The 17,245-nt window shown below is 34.3% G+C and overlaps 1 protein-coding gene across 1 annotated transcript; it reads left to right on the top strand.

Annotated features, from left to right (window-relative positions):
- The first annotated feature begins 14,929 nt into the window (after positions 1-14,929).
- LOC110031896 (uncharacterized protein At1g65710-like) lies at positions 14,930-17,245 on the top strand. The gene is made up of 2 exons (XM_020735319.1): positions 14,930-16,255; positions 16,451-17,245. Exons 1-2 carry the CDS (start codon positions 15,236-15,238, stop codon positions 17,243-17,245), a joined length of 1,815 nt encoding a protein of 604 aa, XP_020590978.1. The 5' UTR covers positions 14,930-15,235.

Here is a 17,245-nt window from a genome sequence, read left to right as displayed (position 1 = left end):
ATATATATATATATATATATACATTTACTTCTGTGCCGCCACTTTGCAATTATTCACTCGGAAAGAAAAAAAATAGACAAAATTGTCAGCAATTGTACCAACAAGGATACCCCAACCTGGACAATCGGTTGAACATTTACTCCCCCACATCCAAACTTTATCTAGCCTATTCATTTCAGAACACACTTGAAAGACTGAAACTTTCTTCCGAACTGCAATTAATCCAACCTTTAGATATGTCAACTCCTCTAGAAGGGCAGCCTCAAGAGTCCGGAAAGCTGCTAACTTCTCCTCCAACCGCCCTATCCATGCGTCACGGAGAAGATCTCCCTCTTAATGAGGCGAAGTCAAAGTCAACACAGACAGCCACGGAACATCAGTCTCTCCCACCTAATTCATTGACTCGCTGAGGAACGCCCCCCCCATAGCGCAAGGGATCTTCAGCAGATTCAGAACGCTGCCAATCCCAGAAACTCCTTGCTCAGCAGGAGGCGGGGTCATGGTGCCTTCACCAGAGCACTGATGCATCATTCGGTTCACAAAGAAAGTGGTGACGGAGCACATTCCTCCTCAAATCTCTTTTCTCGTTGATGATGGTTGAAAGGCGGGCTGGGAGGCACTCACCACTGAGGGATCAAGAGCAACTCCCTGCTCATATGACGTCCGGGCATCTTAAGTTAGAAGGTCAAAAGTCGGGTCTTGACCTTGCCCCTCCAACTCTGGTCCTTCATTTGTCGCTCTCCGCCACCAGAGAACCTTCCACGGAACTACCGTTATTCGAGTCAGAAGATCTTACCACTACCACAAGGGCAGAAAACCTCACCTCTGATGCTGCACATTTTTGAGGTCGTTCGACTTTGTGAGTCCGATGAAGGATATTCACGTAGGGACAACATATCTGAGGGTGCGTTTGGACAGCTTATTGAGGTGCGGTGGCGTTTTGAAAACGCCGCTCACTCGTTTGAAAATCACGTTCGTATGGGACGTTTTGAAAAAGCGTCGGTGACCCCGCGTCCCGCGTCTAGATCTCACGTTCGGTTTATAATTACTCTCGTGTCCTCTGCTCTCCCTCAATCTCTACTTCTCTCTAGTCTCGCCTTATCGTCGCTCATGCACAACTCAAAGAGGAAGCGGCGGAGACATGGGGGACTGCTTCAACATCATCGTCTCCCTTCCTCACAAGCAAGAAGTGATGCTTCTGCCTGCTGCTCTCAACCCTATTCGTGCTGGCTTCGCGCTCCAGCGGATGATTTTCTAGGGTTCATCTCTCGTTTCCCGACCTCCCCTCCCCGCGCTCTGCGGCAATGGCATCCACGGCTTGCTCTGCGACGTGTATTGCTAGCGGGGAACTTTTCTTCCCTCCTCAGGCCATTCGTAAGGAGAGGCATCCTCCGAAGTTCTGCGGTGGAGGTGTGCCTTCTGCTTATATTAGCAATGGTGCTCTGGTGAATGTTGATTTTGTTTTCTACTGTAAATGTATTTAAAACTGAAACTGTTCGGAATGAAAACTTGCTTAATTATCATAAGATTTTTGTGAAAGATTTGTTGTTGACCAGCAACCTGTAGAACATTTTAGGAAAATTGAGTAGGTTTTACTCTAAAATTAATGGAATTAAGTGAAACAAACATATTGAAAAATCAGAGAACCTCATGTAAGATAATTCTTGATTGAAGAACTTGGGATAATTCTTGTAAGAGAACCTCATTTTTGTGAGAGTGGAAGAATGGTCATTTATTCAGCAACAACTGCCAATAAGTTGTTCTGCATAAGCTCCCCCAAACAACAAGATAACTTATCTTGATAATCTGCAGATTATCAGATTATTAGGATAATCTGCTTATCAGCAGATTATTAATAATCTACAGCTGCCCCAAACAGACCCTGAGTATTACGAAAAATTATTCCATCGGGATTTGACACCGCATCCGCTTTGGGGTGTCTGATTCTGATCGTAAATCACCTGATCTATGGTCCGGATGTATTTCGATGGACCCCAGCTATTATGGACCTCACCTAATTTTTTTTTTTAAAACGGAAATAATCCTGACCGTAGATCACCGTGATCTACGGCCAGGATCGGACACTGCATGCAGAGATACATGCGGTGTCCGTACGCAATAATTTCTTGAGTATTACAGTGTAATTGTATCGAAGATTCATTCTTATAAACAGAAATCTGTTTCATTAATAAAGACTACACAAACTGTTTTTAACTAATGCTCCCTCTCTCCCTCTCTCCCTCTCTCCCTCTCTCATCCCCCAATGCTCAATTCCCTAGACATGTCTCCTTAACAATTCAAATTTATCATCATCAAACTACTAAGCAATTTCAAATTTTATTAAAACTATGTTTCCACTAAAAAAAAAATTGCTTGCTCCAAAAATGGTCCCTTCTCAATAACTTCTGTTTTATAGATTATTTTTTTCTTAATTCAAGTGTTGTGATCGCTTCAGCTAGCATGTACATCAAACAAGTAATGATACATGAGAACAACAACAAATTATCGATAACTTTAACATGCAAATTTTATTCATGTTCAACAATCAAAATATATATATATTAAAAAAAAAAGACCATTACATACGTAGGACCCGATACCTGCGATTTACAAATCAAGCACCTTCGTTCATCAATTTTTCAAATTCTCACTCAAATAACAAAATTTATGATAAAGCTCTGACCCATATATTTTCATTTTTGACAAATTCTTAATGATTCAATCATGACGCACGTAAATACTAGTTTGGAAGTTTAAAAGATCACCTAAATAGATTTCTAAATATCAATGTATAGGGTCCTCCATATGCAATTATCTCTAGAAACAAAGAACAATCAAAATATATGAGTCCAACATCAAAGTAATTTAATCGATTCGAATATTTTAAACACTTTCCAATCACTACAAATATCCAACTAAAATTTCTCCATTTATTTCTTTTGGCTCTTCAGTTTTCAATTTTTTATCATACTTGTAAATTATCTTGTTAGCTAGATAAACTGTAGAATGCAATTTTTGTTGGAGCACTCTACAAAAATTAATTTATGAACATTTTTCTCTATTGGTTAAGAGTTTAAGTTACAAACAAATGAACTTGCGTCCGGACAACAAAAGTCATACACCCGAATTCTTTTTCTATAAAAAAATTATATACATTATTAATATAATAATATTACACACACACACAGATATATATATATATATACACACACACACACACATGAAGGAGAGGATTCCTTTATTAAAGATTGGATCAGTTTTTGGCTAACTTTGCTTTTATAAATTACTTTCATATAGTGAAGGTGCAGCATTTGAGTCATGTTACATCAGATCATAATCCAATTTTGCTCACTTTGGCTTTTACTGTTAAACCGACCAAATCTCGCTTTAATTTTTTTAATATTTGGACTTCTAATGATACTTATATTAATTTGGTGGAGCAAGCTTAGAAAATTGAAGGTGTAGGGACTCCTTGGTTTGTTTTGTGGCAACTGCATAAGAAGATGGCTGCTCATTTTAACCAATGAAATTACCATATATTTGGCAACATCCATAAAAAAGTTCTAGATGCTCAAAACATTGTTGATTCGCTGAAAACACAAATTGATGCTTCACCTAGGCTGGTGGACTCTGTTGCTTGGGCTCATATTGCTCTTATGGATGCTATTACTGTTGAGGAAAACCTTCTCAAACAGAAGGCCAATGATACTTTGTTGTTGGGGATATGAACAGTAAATATTTCCATGCCTCTCTCAACCATAGAAGAAATATTAATAGCATTTTGAATATAAAAAAGGGGGATGGGAGTACCTTAACCTGTATGGAGGAAATTGGTGATAATGTTGTTACTTATATTTCTTAGCTGTTTAACTCTTCGAATACCACTATGCCTGTTGATCACTCTCAATATGTGGATGAGTATAATTATGTTAATAACCTGAATTTAACTTATCTTCCTGATGAGCAGGAAATCCTTAATGCTTTTAAATCTATATGCTCTAACAAAGCTCCTGGGCCTTATGGTTTCTCTTCGGCTTTTTATATTCATTCTTGGGAGATTATTAAAAAGGAGGTAATACTTGTTATTCAAAGCTTCTTCCTTGGAGACAATCCTGGTAAATATTTTACTTCTTCTTTGATTGTGCTTATCCCTAAAGGCAATAATAAGATAACTTGAGACAATTTTTGTCATTTTTCTCTTACCACTGCAATATCCAAAGTTATTAGTAAAATTATTGTGAATAGACTGCAGCCTCATCTTTCTAAAATCATAGCTGCCCACCAATCTGCTTTTATAAGGAGAAGGGATATTACAGATAATATCCTTTTAGCGCAGGAGATCATTGAAGATTTGGACAAAAATTGCAGGGGAGAAAATATGGTCCTTAAACTGGACATTAAGAAAGCTTTTGATACAATCAGCTGGGACTTTATTATAAATATTTTGCAGGCTAAATGCTTCCAACAAGATTTTTGCTCTATTATTCAGAGGTGGCTCTCTAATAATAGCTACAGTGTGATGGTAAATGGTAAAGCTTATGGCTTTTTAATGCTAATAGGAGCATTAAATAAGGTGACCTCCCTTTCTCCCACTATTTTCATCATTTCCTTTGATTATCTCTCTAGGCTTATTAACAAGTTGCATTATGATCATGCTTATATTCAATATTCACACAAGTGAAAAATTGTGGTGAGTCATCTTGCTTATGCAGACGATGCTATTTTATTCTTAAAAGCTAGCAAACATGCAAGTAAAGCTATCATGTCCTTGCTGATTGATTTTCAAAACATATGTGGTATGATGTTTAACTTGGCTAAATGTTCCATTTACTTTGGCAAGGGTGTTCCTAATAATACTCATGTTTGAGCTTCTAACTACACTGGCTGTAAAATTTCTAAACTTCTTATTAAGTGCCTTGGGTTTAACATTATTAGAGGCAGAACCAAGCAAACTCAGATGGATGAGGTGATTAATAAAGTAAAATCAAAGATTAATGATTGGAAAAATAATTTCCTCTCCAATGGGGGTAGGCTCACCCTATTGAAAAGTGTCCTCTGTACTCTCCCTCTCTACACTATGCAAGTTTTAAAAACAAAAAAAGGCACTCAAAAGCAGCTAGAAACTATTTTCAATAAGTTTCTTTAGCAGGACACTAGATCTTCAAAGAGTTGGACTAACTGACAGTATAACTGCAAGCCTCTTTATGTTGGTGGGCTTTATTTTAAAACTTTGCAACATACTATTGATTTCAACATGAGCAAACTTTGGTTCAAATTTCGTTTGGGGGATTCATTATGGGCTAAATATATGATGCATAAATATTGTAAAAATATGCATCCCTCCATGGTTAAGTGGGGAGTGGGAGACTCTAAACTTTGGAAAGCCATTATTTCTTCACGTGAGGTTGCTTCTCATTTTATTTTTGGGAACTTGGGGATGACAACATATCTTTTTGGAATGATGACTGGGGCATATCGAAATTTACTACTATGCCTACTGAGAGTTATGATGTTAAGCTGATGGTCTCGGATTGCTTGATTGATGGGGGTTGGGATTTAGCTATACTAAATTCCTTAGTGGGTGATGTTGCTAATGCCTTTGCTACTATACTTATAGGTGTTCAAGATAAAGATGTTCCTCTTTGGAAGCATAATATTAGATCTTCTATTACTAAGCTGCTGTATACAGAATTGCATTCTTTTACTCCCTGGAAATGACATGCTTACACTTGGCACAAATACATCTCTCCTTCTATATCTTTTTTTATTTGGAGGTACTTTCATAAGCTACTACCACTTGATGATATTTTAAAAATGAAAGGTTTGAAACTTGCTTCTTATTGTTATATTTGTAAAAAAGGTGCTGAAAAATTTACGCATTTATTTTCTTATTTCCTCTTTGCTAAAGAGGTTTGGTATCACATTGGATTCTACTTTGGTATTACCTGGCCCATAAACTTGACATTTAAAGTTGCTACTAGTATTTGGAAGAATTTTGATTCTACCTTCAAGAAGCACTTTTATTTTCCTATTATTATATTATGGTTCATTTGGTTGTCAAGGAATAATCATAAATACGAAACACAGTGCCATGCTCCTACTACTATTTCTCTTTTAGCGGTGCCTTATTTCAAAAAAGCTTGGAGGAGTTCATGTGGCCTGGTTGCTCCCACTACTATAGGTAGGGGTAGGATGCCCATTTTGATCAAATAGGAACCCTCCACTCATGGCTGGATTAAATTTAATATTCATGAGAGCTTTTCTACTGTTTATACGGGTATGGGTGGTCTTATACGTGATGAACATGACAAATGTATTGCTTATTTTGCCTCTCCTTCTATTGTTAATTCCTCTCTGGAGATTGAGGCTAATGCTATGCTTGCTGCTATTCAAATTGTTGAATCTTAACACTAAGGATATTATTTTGGAAACTGATTCTGAAACCTTATTTAACATTTTCATGCATAAGATTAAACCCACTTGGCACATTATATCCTTCTAAAAAGGATTTGGCAGATAATTGAGAGGCAATAACTTAATATTCGTTTCACTTTTACTTTTAGAGAAGGAAATAAACTAGCAGATTGGTTGGCAAAATGACGTTTTCAAAGTGCTACTGTGGGAATTATTCCCCCATCTTTTTTACATACGCTTATAAGTAATAATTTGGATGCTCCTTATGTTAGTATTAAAATTGCTTTGGTTCTTGGTAACCTTGTTCAGCAATTATCTTTTGATATTTGGAGGGATGCTAGGGATACGCACCCTGCTGGAATTAACATTTGAATTAATTAACTGTGGTATTATGCCTCTGGTATAATCCACATTATTGAGTCTTTGAAGGAGGATGATAGAAACACTACTTAGTTTATGTTTGATAAATTTTATGTTGATTTGGGTTTTAATCGCCTGGGTTTTAATTTTCAGCTTGATTAGCGAAGTTGTGGCCCCCATTCATTATACTAAGTTGATTTGTTGCTAGTTTGGTGAGGATGAATGTCTTTGCCTGGTCTTGCTTTTCATTGATAATATGGAAGTTGGAATTTACGAGAATGATTGGCTGATTGCATTTGTTTTGAAATTCTTTTATTGGGTTCTGTGGTATACGTTTTCATGAGATTTTTTTAATTGGATATACCCTTTGCTCTACACTTATAGTTTTGCTATATTAGGGGAGACTATCAAATGCTTATTCAGGATATATATGAAGGCTTATATTCTCTGCCTTCTTAAGTTTAAATCTTGCAGGATTATGCTGTACTTTAAATATTCAGATATTATCATGTTCACTGAATGCAAGCTTGACTGGACATTGCTGTTGTTTACGCTGGGGACTGTTCACTCTATTTCATACTGCTACTCCATAAATTTTGCTGTGTTGGTTATTGGTATACATGTAATTTTTGGGTATACATTTCTTTTTTGTATACGTTTTGTGTCTTTACATGTATTTTTGCTTATTGCATGGAGTTGTACTGAAGATAGTGGAACCCCTAGGATTTTGAGTTTGTTGTTTTGTCTTAGTTGTGGATTCACTAACCCACCCCAAAGCTCTAATCTTTTAATTATTAACGCGTAAGGAGCCACGGGTTGCTCTTTATATATATATATATATATATACATTAAAAATTGAATGACTGAGGCTATTATACGAGCCCCCAGCCACTCTCACGTGCCTAATTATTCGAGGACCGCCCTCACTACCGACAAACTGGTCAGAGGAGGATTTGAACCCGTCACCTGAGGGTACTTACGACCTCCAAATAGTCTGTTTTAGCAACATGCCACTATCTTTGGGTTATTTAGTTTTATATATATATATATATATATATATATATATATATATTAGAATGATGTAGGTTTAAATCCAACGCCCGTTAATTATTTTTCTGGTTAAAACACGATGCGAAAAAAGAATATGAAAATTGAGCGGAACATGAATGCACTCTTCATGAGTAAAGCTCAATTTACTTACCGTCTTAATTATGTGCACATATTTTGATTAATAAAAAAAAATCAATTGAAGATTTTTTTAATGAATATTTTATCCGAATAAGATTTAATTTTTTTCTTAATTTATCTTGAGATGCTTGTTAAAATATGTCCTTGGATTAGTCTTCTGATCAGATTTTCATGTGGAGCTCTGAAGCATAATTTTTTCATAACATTTCACTTCAGTTTCCTTGGGATAAATAATGGCAGCGGTAAATGTTAAGAATGGAGCACTGCAACACAAAATTCCTATTGCCGAATAAGTAGAAACAACAGAAAAAACAGTATCTGTGCCCTCATCCCAATGCTACAAATCCCTGCCGCTGCCTTCAAATTTTCAACTTTGAATAGCCGCATTGTGGGAGAGGAAATAAATTTATTTTTCAAATTGTTTCAGTATATAAATGTTTAAAATTATAAATTATTTATAAAATGTAATAAATTTATTTTCTTATAAATATGCCTTCTATGTTTTAGTTTTTTGGAAGATTTACATACATACCACTCAATTCTTGTGTACTTACATATATATATATATAGACATACACACACACACACATATGCCACCATAATTATGCATCAAAAAGTGTATTTCACTATTTGAAAGATAAAAGGTGATATTTGTTTATGTGATATCAATTTGAGTAGTAAAAATGTAAAAAGTAAGTTTAGGTGTCAGATATGTGAATAAATAGGGATGTGGTGGATTGTATGTAAATGCCATTATAGCAAGAGATTTATAGCATTTCATGAATTTAAACTCTAAAATAAAGGCTCGGCCCTACGGCCATGATTATTAATTTAATTGTGAGATAAATATTCTAATTCTAAACTCTTCTATGATTGTTAAATTGATTTTGAGATAAATATAACAAAAAAAATAATTAGAATGCATTTCATTAATTTTACTTTTATGAAAAATTCGCTAAGGCTCTAACGACGTGAAGGTACTTCTGGGGTTTTCTCTGTGGCATTGTTTGTGCTTTTTTAGGGTTTCTCTCCATAAAATCCTTAATTCCATATCTCAGAGAAGTCCCTTGTATCTCATGGAATCATATTGTTTTCTTTATTTCATTTTGTTGTTCTTTTAGGTTTTTTGGAAGTTAGAGATGATAATATTTTTTGGCCCTTGGTTTATTGTGGTAAGCCATTCATCTTTAAAAGGTGGTCTCCTAACTTTAGACCAGTTAAGGAAGATTTTAAAGAGGTACCTATATGGGTTAAATTTCCTAATTTACCTCTTGTTTTAGTCTCAGAACGAATTTTTTGAGATTGCTAGTAGAATTGGAATTCTTTTAGCGGTTGATTATTTAACTGCTAAAGGAACAAGACTTACTCATGCTAGAGTCAATATCCAAGTTAACATTGATTTTATTACTATTGTTGCTAAAGATAAATAAATTTCTTTACTTGTTATCTATGAGTGGAAACCTGTTCCATGCAAGAAATGTTCTATATTTACTCGTAGCCCCACTTCTTGCTCTTTATCTTTACCTAATGTTGGCAATACTATTATTCACTTAAACAGAGGAAGGAATTATAACATAAACTCTTCTTTAGGTTTCAAAGATTTAGGAGTAATTCTGTTAATAATCACAGTAAATTATAGGTTTATAGTACCATCAGACCAATGCATGTTAATAGTAGTAATAATTTGAAAATTAATGGCCCATATTGAAATTTTCCTATTACTGTCATTTCCAATATTAATGATTCTGATAATAATAAGGGTGCTTAGCTTCTCCTACTTTTAATGAAGTCAATTCTAATGTTGTGAATGAAGTTATATCAAGCGAGGAAATTAATGATGTGCATGGAGGAACTAACATCTCAGGTTATATTCTTTCTTCTTCTAATATTATACCTACAATTTTTATTGACACTGAGGTTAATTGAGTTGATGTTGTTTTTACATTAACTTTAGATTCTTTATGTAATAATGGTATTGTTCTCATTTCCGTTGTTTCTATTAATGGAAATGCTAATACAGTTATTGATCACTCTTGATTATGCAATAATACTGATAATCCCGTCGTTAATTTTAATCCTACTAGAATTTCACCTTCTTCTTTAAAAGGAAGAGGTAAATGACTTTTCTTGCTTTATTTGGTTTTATGTTTTCATTTTATTATAATGATTTCTCCAAATTTAGTCTCTTGGAATGTTTGTGGGCATAATAATGAAGTTCTTATTGTGGATTCTAAGAATCTTTTGAAAGATTTTAAGATTGATCTCATTTATCTTTTGGAGACAAAATTATCTCTTTCTACTATATTTGACCTTTATGTTTTAAATCAATTCTCTTTCTTTCCTAATGAAGGTTGTGTGGATAATTTTAATACTTCTGATAATAACAAAATTTGGATCAAATGAAATAGATATATTCTTAATTTTATCGTTCTTAAAAAATATCCTCAATTTATTAATTGCTTTATTTCCTTTTCTTCCAATATTAATATATATATTATTGTTGTTTATGCTCATAAGAGTGCTTTAAATAGGAAATTTCTTTGGGACTCTATCATTTCTTTATTTGATAGTGTTTCTAAGCCTTGGTTGTTGTTGGGAGATTTTAATTACATTTGAACTATTAATAAGAAAGCCGGAGGATTGCCTTTTTTACCTAGTAAACTGTTTGATTTTAATAATTATATTTCTAATGATACTCTTATTGAACTTTAGAATACTGGTTAATCTTTTAGCTGGTTTTGTAATCAATTAAATAATGCCATTAGATGTTTATTGGATAGAGCTTTTTGTAACGACTCTTGGATTAATTCCTATTTGAAATCTTCTTTTAAAGTTTAAAATAGTTATACTTCTGATCATCTTCCAATTTTGATTTTCCTTGGAAAATTTAATCTCTTATATGCATATTTATGTTTAGAAATTATTGAACTCACTGTCATAATTTCATTCAAATTGTTTTTTCTGCTTGGAATATAGTTGTTAAGGGGATCATATATTTTCATCATGCAATAAACTTCATAATGTTAATCTTCCCCTCAGAGGTTGGCAATGGAGTCCTTATAATTCTCTATCTAAATCTATTGTTGATCTTAAAGAGAGAAAAAAAAGATATTCTTTCTCTTTTAGAGGTTTCTCGTCTTTCTGAAAGCTTGCTCAATTTTCTGATTTACAGCATAGTGTTTCTGAAGCTAACATTTGTAATTATAGATGGGCCATGCAAAGGGCTAAATGTTCTTGATTATCAAAAGGTGAATATGATGTTAAATTTATTTTTTTAAGTTAAGATTAGATATAATGTTAATTTTATCAATGAAATTTTAGTCAATGATAAATATTTTCAAAATAAAAATGACATTGTTGATGAAGCTATATCTTTCTATTCTTCCTCGTTAAATGATAAAGGGGAAGATATTTAATTATGAAATTTCTATTACTCATAAAGTGTCTGAGACTGATAATGTTCTGTCTTAACTCAAACGTTTTCTGCCGAGGACATTAAACGCTTGGTCCTAATGGTTTTAATTCTAATTTTTATAAAGAAACTTGGAAAACTATTGAAAATTATTGTATTGCTACTATTTATCATCTCTTTCAAACTTCTAAGTTGTCTCAGGGAGTGAAACTTACTGCTCTTGTCATCATTCCTAAAAGCTCAAATGCTAAAGCTTTTTTCTGCTTTGTGCCTTTTATCCTTATGTAATACTTTTTATAAAATTATTGCTTTACTTTTAGCTAGTAAAATCAAATATATTATTCCCAATATTATTCATCTTGCTTAGGCTGCTTACATAAAGGGTCGTGATATAGCTGATAATATTATTTTAGCCAATGAAATGCTTTATGGTTTCAATTCTCATAATTCTACCAAACAATATTGTGCTAAAATTGATATTGTCGAAGCTTTTGATAAAGTCAATAGGAACTTTTTATTTCTTAGATTAGAAAGACTAATTTTCCTGTTATTTTCATTAATTGAATCTAAGCTTGTATTGCTGATGTTATTTTTTATGTTATCATTAATAATGAATTAAAAGCTACTTCCCGTCTACTTTTGGTCTTTGACAATGATGTCATTTATCCTTATCTTTTTTTATTTTGTTACGGACTCTCTTTCTGTTATGATAGATAAAGTTTTAAATCATGATTGCTCTATTATTTCTCATATGATGTATGCTGATGTTATTATTTTATTTTGTAAATCCGATACTCATGTTATTTAGCATATTGATAAGTTTTTTGAAATATTTGACATTTCTTTCATTCTTTACATAGATGCTACTAAATATGCTATCAATTTTTCTAAAACTATCGATGTCTCTACTCAGCATATTATTTTTTTATTATGTGGTTGTACTATTAAACATTTTCGTTGAAGATATTTGGGAGTTATTATTAAACCTGTAAATTATTAATCACTGACTGTCACATCCTCTTGATAAAATCAAATATTGGTTAGCTGGATGGAAGAAAAGCTTTTATTTTCTGTTGGAAAAATTTAACTCATTAAATTTACTTTTTGGAGTTATTTATATTATTGGTTTCGTTCTATCATTCTTCCTACAGTTTTGCCTAAGAAAATAACTTCCATGATGTCGAATTTTCTTCAAAATCATGAAGAAGGTAATAAACTTCAAATTATTTCTTGGAACAAATTCAATATGCCTAAAATTTGTGATGGTATAGGTCTTCCCTCATTATACACTATAAATACTATGTGCAAGACTTAAATTATTTAAAAATATTATAATTTTCATTCTATCTTATCTAGTTTATGTTTAAAACATTATACTTATATATGGAAGACTACTTGTTCTAAAATCTCTCATTTTTTGAAAGATTTAGTTAAAGTGGCTAAAAGAATAAGATTTTCTTTAACTTTTAAAGTTACAGGGAATAACAATTTATTATTCTTTTATGACCATTGGTTTAATAACTTATCTTTAAAGGAAAGACTTGTAGATATTATCTTTTTCTGGTTCCATTTTTCTTATCAAGCAAAAATTTGTGATATTTTGAAGAATAATAGTTGAAATTTGAAATGTTTTAACAATACTCTAGTTATTATTATAAATTAAATTGAGAATATTCCTATTCACAATATGTTAATTGTCTTTGGAAGAATGAGAGTAATTACTGTCATAAAATTGTTTTTTATTTCTCATATGAATCTTTTCCTATTGTGAACTAGTTTTAATTTATATAGTTTAAAGGTAATGCTATTCAATTCTCTTTCTCTGCTTGGAAAATTGTTTATAAAGGTCTTACAACTTATGATATCCTCAATCTTCGAGGCTTTAATTTTCATAATTATTGTGTACTTTGTTCTTATAATATTGAGAACCATGACTATCTTTTCTTTGAATGCCATTTCTCTCGTTATCTTCTTAAAAAATTGTGTTCCTTATAGTAATTTTTTCATGGCTCCTTTGAACTTCTCTTAAATTTTGTATCATTCCAATAATATTTTTTGCAAAATTCAAAGAAGATTTCATCTTCTTAATTTACAACTTATTGCTTATTATATTTGGAAAGAAAACAATACTAGAATTTTTCTTAGCATAGATCTACTCCTATTAAGTCCATTATTTGTAATATTCATTGGATTATTATTTTTAAAAGTAGGAATAGAAAATTTTAAAAAAAATATACCTAGTTATATTATTGATTTTTATGGTGTTATGTATAACAGCTATTTACCATTGTGGTTTTCATCTTTGCGGCTTTTCATCTTGTGTTGTGTTATTGGTGATGTTCTAATAGCTTTTTCATGGCTTGTTTGGACGAGCCTTTAGTGGTTTGATGCTCTATGTACCCATTATTTTTGTTAGTTTTTGAATTGTTATCTATTGTTGGTGGTTTTGGCTTGCTTAGTAAATGGTTTGGTTTGAGCAATCTGCTGCTGCTTGCAGTTGATTTTGGTTATAGAGGGTTGTTTGGATTATGGTTACTAGTTATTGTTCTTAGTTTCTGATTAGCCTTTGTAACCATTACTGGTTGTGGTATGTTATGGTTTTTTATTTTATTGATTTGTGATTATATTGATATTTCTATTTGATCTTTGCCTTTTATTGAGATTTGGTTTCGAGCTTTGATATATACCAACATTTTTTTAAAAAATTCAACCAATTTCTGAATATATTTTGTATATTTGAAAGTTTGGAAGAAATTTTAATTTTTTTAATCAATTGTGCTCTTATTGATGCTTTTGGCTAGCTTGGTGTAATTTTTAGGTTTGGTGAACTGCTGGTGCTTGTAGCTGATTTTGATTGTAGAGAGCAGCTTGTATATTTGTTACTAATTATTAATTTTGATTTCTGGTTTATCTTTATAGCTTTTTTGTTAGTCGTGGTATGTGATAGTTTTTATTATATCGATTTTTGGTTATAATGATGTTACTACTTGATAGTTGCTTTTTGCTGGGATTTGATTTTGAGCTTTTATGAACACCAAACATTTTTCTTAAATTCAATCACTTTTTGAATATTTTTTTATATATTTAAAAATTTGGAAGGAATTTTAATTTTTTTATCAGGCAAGTTCTGAGTTTTTTGTATTATTTTTATATTAGTGTTTTTTTTTTTGTTTTTTTGCTTCTTTAATTGGCTACTTTTTTGTTTTTTTTTTGTAGGTTTCTTCTTTCTTGTGCCTTTTCAGTGGAGTTTGTTGTTGTTATTAAGTTTTTGTGGTTGTTTTTTAGTGGACGAAAGAGTGGCTTCTTTCATTTGATGATTCTGGATCTACTTCATCTTTTTCTTTGACATAAAGATAACTTTTGTTTGATGTTTTTGGATTGGTGTTCGTACTTCAGGTGTTGAAGTTGTAGTTGTTGTTGTTGCGGATTAATTATATTAGGTGTAGTTTTCATTGTTACCAGTGATGTCGCTTTTAGTTTGCTTAATTATGATGTTTTTAGTGTTTCTTTTTATTTTCCTTCTTGATTGAGATGTAATTGTATTTTCTCAGTTTTTTTAATAAAGCTATGTATATATACATATATATACTCCTGACCTATTTTTTCTTTATAGAATTAAAAGGCTCGGCCCAACGGCTACTTTCAGATCCACCAAACAGCAGTGTACCTCCCGCCCGTTGACACCAAATTTGAAATCCAAATACCAACAGCCAACACTCAATCCAAATACCAACAGCCAACACTCCTCGATACCCGTGTCATCCTCCGCCAATCCTCTTATAAGTCTCTCAGTCCTACTTTACCTCTCCACCATACCTTCCTCATCTCTTCTCGTCCTGATCAGAACCCGAAGCGAAACCAATGGGCGTTTGCTTCAGCAAGAAGAGAGATCCTTCCTCCCCGACCAAAGCTCTCTCCAACAACTTACCCAAACAGAATGATACTTCAGTGAAGGAAGAGAAGGAGGAGCCTAAAGTAGCAGAGAAGAAGCCGGTTCTCTCAGCGGCCACTCCTGCCTTGAGGTCAAAGAAGGCTTTCGTTGCTGAAGAAAAGGAGAGAAAGGAAGGGGAAATACCTGCGAAGAACAGCTCCCAGGCTGAAGAGGAACAGGTTTGTAAAGTTGCAGCTGCCGCTGATGAGCAGCAGCCGGCGCCATTGACGACTTCGAGCTGCACCAAAGAGGAACTCGATGCCATCCTGATCCAATGCGGCCGCCTTAGCCGCAGCTCATCTGGTAGGACTTCGAAGGAGACAGATGGAGGTAGGCAAAGGAGGTACTCTGGCTCTAAGAGAAGCTATGACTTTGATAACGAGGGGAGGAAGGAGCAAGAAGTTGAGCAAGATAATCAGTTGTCAAGGCCTTCTCCTCGCAGGCGAGCTCCCAACAGAGAGAGGTCAGGGAGTAGAGAAAGGGGGAATAGCAGAGAGAGAAGAGTGAGCAGATCTCCTGGAAAGAGATCTGAAGGTCCAGTTTCCAATACCTCTGTTTCAGATAAGCAGAGGCAGCAACCCGCTAAGATGGTATCTGTTCCTGCTAGGGAAAAGGGAGCTTCTTTTGTGAGCGGCGACGTTGGTGGTGGAAATTTGGGAGCAAAAAGGGCGACGGTCACCATGCCGTCCGGGGGATTGAGGAGCGCGTCTCCAAGGTCCCGGTCACCGGCTAACAACACCAGGCCATCTAATGAGAACGCCCAGCTTCAATCCCTGAGCAGGAATTCCTCTAGGAAGGCAGAGCAGTCTCCTTGTAGAAGAAATCCTCTGGCTGAAATCGATGACAGCTCACTTAGAAACCAGAATGGAGACTCCGACAATGGGTTTCAGAAGAACAGAGAAGTAGATGAGGGGGTGAGAAAGCAGGCGAGCACAATTTACTCTTTTCAGGTAACTCTGTTCTCACTTAATTTTTCTTCTCTGAATTTAGTTGATGAATGCTCTTTCAATCCAATCGATTCGGTAAAATTTCAACATATCTCTAAACAGAATTTAATAACAAATAGTAATGATAAACTACTCTGAGAAATTTGTTTTCTTATCAGTCTAATCTTTCAGCTGAATTAGCTTTCTCCTTCATTTCAGAAGCCTGGTGAAGGCATTAGCCAGATATGTAGTTCAGATCTGAGAAACAGCAGCCATGTCAGTGTCTCCATTAAGCAGCAGCAGCTAAAAAAGCAGGAAATATTAGAAGAAGAGAGAGATGCAAAGACAGCCATTGAAATAGAAAGCCACATCCCAAGAACACTAACAAGAACCAGATCATCAAGAAGATCATCCCGTGATCTTGACAATAACTCAGGACTCAATCCAACTTCTTATGCTTCCTTGTTACTTGAAGACATCCAGAACCAACAACAGCAGCATCACACTGCCTTCTCCCTCCCAGCCTGCATCTCCAAGGCTTGCTCCATCCTCGATGCTGTTGCCGATCTAAATTCCTCTTGCTCCGAACGCAGGAGCTATGAAGCAGACCAATCCACCAACAAAGGTGGATTTACTAGAAGGGGAATATTGGCTCGTAGGGAGCCATTTTTAGAGTCAGAGCTGGTAGTGAAAGATGATCTGATTGAGCCAAGCCTGCACAAGTATGTTACAGTGAGAGAAATTAGAAGGGATTTGGAGCCTCAGGAATCTGCTGGGAGCAATAGCTTCGAAGGGCAACCGTGGGCTTCCATGTGGGAGATGAATTCAGTTGATTCAGCCGGGGGGATTTTCATGACTGGTAACATGACTCAGGTAGAGGTTGGGGAGGAAGATGAAGTTGGCCAAGCTGGAAATCAGCAACAGCAGAAGTCATGGCAGAGATCAGGAGCTTCTTCCTGCAGAAGGAATTTCCCTGCTGATCGTGTGACTGCGGCAACGCCGCGGGGCCGCTGA

Source organism: Phalaenopsis equestris, unplaced genomic scaffold (assembly GCF_001263595.1).
Source record: "Phalaenopsis equestris unplaced genomic scaffold, ASM126359v1 Scaffold000862, whole genome shotgun sequence".
NCBI lineage: Eukaryota > Viridiplantae > Streptophyta > Magnoliopsida > Asparagales > Orchidaceae > Phalaenopsis > Phalaenopsis equestris.
Note: the sequence above shows the minus strand (reverse complement) of the source record. Positions and strands in the feature narration are given on the sequence as shown.

Bases quoted from the DNA above. Each gene is read 5' to 3' on its own strand.
- LOC110031896 (XM_020735319.1), top strand. From the start codon at position 15,236: ATGGGCGTTTGCTTCAGCAAGAAGAGAGATCCTTCCTCCCCGACCAAA. The intron at 16,256-16,450 runs GTAACTCTGTTC...CCTTCATTTCAG, and splicing joins GCACAATTTACTCTTTTCAG to AAGCCTGGTGAAGGCATTAG.